The sequence below is a fragment of the Rana temporaria genome, chromosome 2 (assembly GCF_905171775.1).
Source record: "Rana temporaria chromosome 2, aRanTem1.1, whole genome shotgun sequence".
Lineage (NCBI taxonomy): Eukaryota > Metazoa > Chordata > Amphibia > Anura > Ranidae > Rana > Rana temporaria.
Genome location: NC_053490.1, coordinates 397815729 through 397821058, shown reverse-complemented (window position 1 = coordinate 397821058; position 5330 = coordinate 397815729). Strand labels below are relative to the sequence as shown.

The following is a 5330-nucleotide window of genomic DNA, read 5'->3' as shown; positions in this document are numbered from 1 at the left end:
CTCTATACCGTCAGAATAGCCGTGGAATTGCAGTGGTATTCAGCCGCTAGTGGTGCGGTATTAACCCCCGCTAGCGGACGAAAAAGGGTTAATACCGCTAGCAATGCGCCTCTGCATAGGCGCATTGCCGGCGCTATTACCGCTGTGTCCCATTGTTTTCAATGGGAAGGAGCGGTGAAGGAGGGTTATACACACCGCTCCTCTCACCGCTCCAAAGATGCTGCTTGCAGGAGATTTTTTTTCCCTTCCGCCAGCGCATCACCTCAGTGTGAAAGCCCTTGGGGGTTATAAAAGTATCTCCAAAAGCCTTGCTGTTCATCAGTCCACGGGAAGACAAATTGTCTATAAATGGAGAAAGTTCAGAACTGCTGCTACTCTCCCTAGGATTGGCCATCCTGTAAAGATGACTGCAAGACCACAGCGCAGACTGCTCAATGAGGTGAAGAAGAATCTTAGAGTGTCAGCTAAAGACTTACAAAAGTCTCTGGCATATGCTAACATCCCTGTTAGCGAATCTACTATACGTAAAACACTAAACAAGAATGGATTTCATGGGAGGACACCACAGAGGAAGCCACTGCTGTCCAAAAAAAACCATTGCTGCACGTTTACAGTTTGCACAAGAGCACCTGGATGTTCCACAGCAGTACTGGCAAAATATTCTGTGGACAGATAAAACCAAAGTTAAATTGTTTGGAAAAAACACACAACACTATGTGTGGAGAAAAAGAGGCACAGCACACCAACATCAAAACCTCATCCCAACTGTGAAGTATGGTGGTGGGGGCATTATGGTTTGGGGCTGCTTTGCTGCGTCAGGGACTGGACGGATTGCTATCATCGAAAGAAAAATGAATTCCCAAGTTTAGCAAGACAATTTGCAGGAGAACTTAAGGCCATCTGTCCACCAGCTGAAGCTCAACAGAAAATGGGTGTTACAACAGGACAACGACCCAAAGCATAGAAGTAAATAAACAACAGAATGACTTAAACAGAAGAAAATATGCCTTCTGGAGTGGTCCAGTCAGAGTCCTGACCTCAACCTGATTGAGATGCTGTGGCATGACCTCAAGAAAGCGATTCACACCAGACATCCCAAGAATATTGTTGAACTGAAACAATTCTGTAAAGGGGAATGGTCAATAATTACTCCTGACTGTTGTGCATGTCTGATCTGCAACTACAGGAAACGTTTGGTTGAAGTTATTGCTGCCAAAGGAGGGTCAACCAGTTATTAAATCCAAGGGTTCGCATACTTTTTCCACCTGCACTGTGAATGTTTACATGGTGTGTTCAATAAAAACATAGTAACATTTAATTATTTGTGTGTTACAGGCATACCCCGCTTTGCGGACACTCACTTTACGTACACTCGCGAGTACGGACATGCCCGCAAGTGTACGTAAAGTGCCTCGCAATTACGGACATTCCCGCGCCGCGCAGCTGCAGTATGATCTGGAGGGCGGAGCTGCCGCCCAGAGTTGTGAGGGAAGAGGCAAAACGTCCTGCGCGTTGCCAGCAAGCCAGTCCAGCATTGCCTGTCGGCCCAGAGGTGCTCAGCATAGGTGCTCAGCATTGCCTGTCAGCAATCCCAGCGCTGCTCAGAGGTGCCGCCAGCCCAGAGCTGTTCACCAGCCACAGTCTGCATAATCGTAAGTACCGTACGCCCCCCCTGCTATTGGCCCTGACCCCCCCCACTACCAGCCCTGGACCCACATCATAGCCCCTTGACCCCCCCACTGTTATTTTCATTGTTACAGGTACCCATCGTGCCTGCCAGCCCAGAGGTGCCCGTCAGCCAGCACCAAGGCCCAGAGGTGCCTGCCAGCAAGCACCAAGGCCCAGAGGTACCCACCAGCCTGTCAGCAATCCCAGCGCTGCTCAGAGGTGCCGCCAGCCCAGAGCTGTTCACCAGCCACAGTCTGCATAATCGTAAGTACCGTACGCCCCCCCTGCTATTGGCCCTGACCCCCCCCCACTACCAGCCCTGGACCCACATCATAGCCCCTTGACCCCCCCACTGTTATTTTCATTGTTACAGGTACCCATCGTGCCTGCCAGCCCAGAGGTGCCCGTCAGCCAGCACCAAGGCCCAGAGGTGCCTGCCAGCAAGCACCAAGGCCCAGAGGTACCCACCAGCCTGTCAGCAATCCCAGCGCTGCTCAAAGGTGCCGCCAGCCCAGAGCTGTTCACCAGCCACAGTCTGCATAATCGTAAGTACCGTACGCCCCCCCTGCTATTGGCCCTGACCCCCCCCCCCACTACCAGCCCTGGACCCACATCATAGCCCCTTGACCCCCCCCACTGTTATTTTCATTGTTACAGGTACCCATCGTGCCTGCCAGCCCAGAGGTGCCCGTCAGCCAGCACCAAGGCCCAGAGGTGCCTGCCAGCAAGCACCAAGGCCCAGAGGTACCCACCAGCCTGTCAGCAATCCCAGCGCTGCTCAGAGGTGCCGCCAGCCCAGAGCTGTTCACCAGCCACAGTCTGCATAATCGTAAGTACCGTACGCCCCCCCTGCTATTGGCCCTGACCCCCCCCCACTACCAGCCCTGGACCCACATCATAGCCCCTGACCCCCCCACTGTTATTTTCATTGTTACAGGTACCCATCGTGCCTGCCAGCCCAGAGGTGCCCGCCAGCCAGCACCAAGGCCCATAGTTGCCTGCTAGCCAGCATCAAGGCCCATAGGTGCCTGCCAGCCAGTACCAAGGCCCAGAGGTACCCACCAGCCAGCATCAAGGCCCATAGGTACCCACCAGCCAGCACCAAGGCCCATAGGTGCCTGCTAGCCAGCATCAAGGCACATAGGTGCCTGCCAGCCAGTACCAAGGCCCAGAGGTACCCACTAGCCAGTACCAAGGCCCAGAGGTGCCTGCCAGCCAGCACCAAGACCCAGAGGTGCCAGCCCAGCATTGCCCAGAGGTGTCCGCCAGCCAGCCCAGCATTGCTTGCCAGGTACGCATTGAATAATGGCAGATAGTACCAAAAAAAGCTGTAAATCAATTACTTTGGATATGAAGGCTAAAATGATTAAGTTGTATGATGAAGGTGTAACTCAAGCTGAAATTGGCCGAAGGCTAGGCTACACTCGGACTACAGTTAACACCGTCATAAAAAACAGAGAAAAACTTCTTGCAGAAATTAAGAGTGCTACACCTGTTAACACAACAACAATTCGAAAAAGAGATAGCATTGTTGCAGACATGGAGAGACTCTTAATACTTTGGATAGAAAATCAGACTACACGTCATGTTCCTGTCAACCAGGCAATTATACAAACTAAAGCCTTAAGTCTGTTCAATGACCTGAAGGCTAAGAAAGGTGAGACAGCAAAGGATGCAGAATTTTCTGCAAGCCGTGGATGGTTTGATAGGTTCAAGAAAAGGTCTAACCTACATAACATTAAAATACAAGGAGAGGCAGCTGCTGCAGATCATAAGGCTGCAGAAAGCTATCCAAGAGAGCTTGCCAAAATTATTCAAGATGGAGGCTACTCCATGGATCAGATTTTTAATGTGGATGAGACTGGTCTATTCTGGAAGAAGATGCCTGCAAGAACCTTTATCGCAATACAGGAAAGATCAATGCCAGGCTACAAGCCAGCTAAAGATAGAATAACCCTTCTGTTAGGTGGCAATGCTTCTGGTACCTTAAAGCTAAAGCCTTTGCTAATTTACAGATGGGAAAATCCAAGAGCTTTGAAGAACTACGTTAAAACTAGGCTTCCAGTGCATTGGAGAGCTAACAAAAAAGCATGGGTTACTGCAGCCCTTTTTGAAGATTGGTTTGACACCTGCTTTGTTCCAGAGGTGAAAGCCTATTGCAAGGACAACAATATCCCTTTCCACATATTGCTGCTTGTTGATAATGCCCCTGGACACCCTCGAACACTAGATGAGCTGAACCCTAACATTCGAGTGCAGTTCCTACCACCAAATACTACCTCACTACTGCAGCCAATGGATCAATGCGTCATTGCCGCCTTCAAGTTAAACTACTTAAAAAGAACATTCATTAAGTGTATTGCAGCAATAGACAAAGAAGAAGGAGACGGTAAAGAAGTCCTATCCAAATTCTGGAAAAGCTACAACATCTTGGATTGCATTAAAACTATAAGAGATGCTTGGAATGACATAAAGGAAACCACAATGAAAAGGGCCTGGAAAAAATTATGCCCACAGTTAGTTGATGATTCAGAAGGCTGTGAAGATCATGTAGCTACTGTTACTGAAAATATTGTAGATATGGCAAGGCAGTTAGAGCTGGAAGTGGAGCCAGAAGATGTTGCTGAACTGCTTGCGTCCCACACAGAGTCCCTCAGCAATGAAGATCTTCTAGAACTTGAAGAGGAGAGAGAAGAAGATGTGCAGGATGGGGTTGAGATCATTGATCATCAGCCTGAAGGTTTAACAACAAAAATTCTCTTTGAAGCTTTCCGTCATCTTGATAGCGCCATGGCTCTATTTGAAAAGCATGATAGGGATTTTGAAAGAAGTTCCAAAGTCAATGCTAACATCTCAGGGGCTTATGCCTGTTACAAAGAAATCTACAGGGAGAAAAAGAGAGCTACACTTCAAACCTCCATAGAAACATACTTTTCTAAAAGTCCATCAGCACGCGGATCATCATCAACTGACAGTCTGTTTCCAGCTCTGACATCACCACCGTGTCCTGCTCCTATTGCTACTTGTAGTACACCCAATTCTCCAGCAAGAAAGCGCCTCATTTTTGAAGACTTGACTTGTGAAACAGAAGATACCTGCATACCTGACAGTCCATTTCCAGCTCTGACATCACCATCAAGTCCTGCTCCTACTCTGATTTCTTCTTGTAGTACACCCATTTCGCCAGCAAGAAAGCGTCTCGCCTTTGAAGATTTGACTAGTGAAACAGAAGATACCTGTATGCCTTCACCCTTCCTACCACAATGAATTATCTCAGCTGCTCTGGCCTTGCAACAACGAGATGGGGTAAGCTTACAATTTTTATTTGAATATTGTGTTTATTTTAGTTATCAATGCATTATTCATATCAGTTATGCTTGTAAATGACTATTGCAATGCAGTGCACACATTTAGAAGTGAAAAAAGGTATTGCTTCACTTTAAGTACATTTTTGCTTTACATACATGCCCCGGTCCCATTGTGTACGTAAAAGCGGGGTATGCCTGTATTAGTTTAAGCAAACTGTAAGGCCCCGTACACACGATAGAATCCATCCGCGGATAAATCCGAGCAAATGGGTTTCAGCGGATAGATCCTATGGTGTGTACACTCCAGCGGATCTGTTTCCGCGGATATTTATCCGTCGACTCGCTTTTCAGCAG

The 5330-nt window shown here is 48.4% G+C and overlaps 1 protein-coding gene across 2 annotated transcripts; it reads left to right on the top strand.

Annotated features, from left to right (window-relative positions):
* Positions 1–1338: 1338 nt before the first annotated feature.
* LOC120927428 (tigger transposable element-derived protein 1-like) lies at positions 1339–5123 on the top strand. Of its 2 annotated transcripts, none has more exons than XM_040338101.1 (4): positions 1339–1652; positions 1761–2213; positions 2326–2497; positions 2606–5123. In XM_040338101.1, the coding sequence occupies exon 4, from the start codon at positions 2974–2976 to the stop codon at positions 4933–4935; it is 1962 nt and encodes a 653-aa protein (XP_040194035.1). In that variant the 5' UTR covers positions 1339–1652; positions 1761–2213; positions 2326–2497; positions 2606–2973; the 3' UTR covers positions 4936–5123. The 2 variants fall into 2 exon arrangements, with proteins under 2 accessions (XP_040194035.1, XP_040194034.1); XM_040338100.1 differs by having other exon boundaries at positions 1339–1932; positions 2042–2213.
* The last annotated feature ends 207 nt before the right edge of the window (positions 5124–5330 follow it).

What these genes read in the sequence shown, in the direction of transcription:
- LOC120927428 (XM_040338101.1), top strand. Translation starts at nt 2,974, where the DNA reads ATGGCAGATAGTACCAAAAAAAGCTGTAAATCAATTACTTTGGATATG.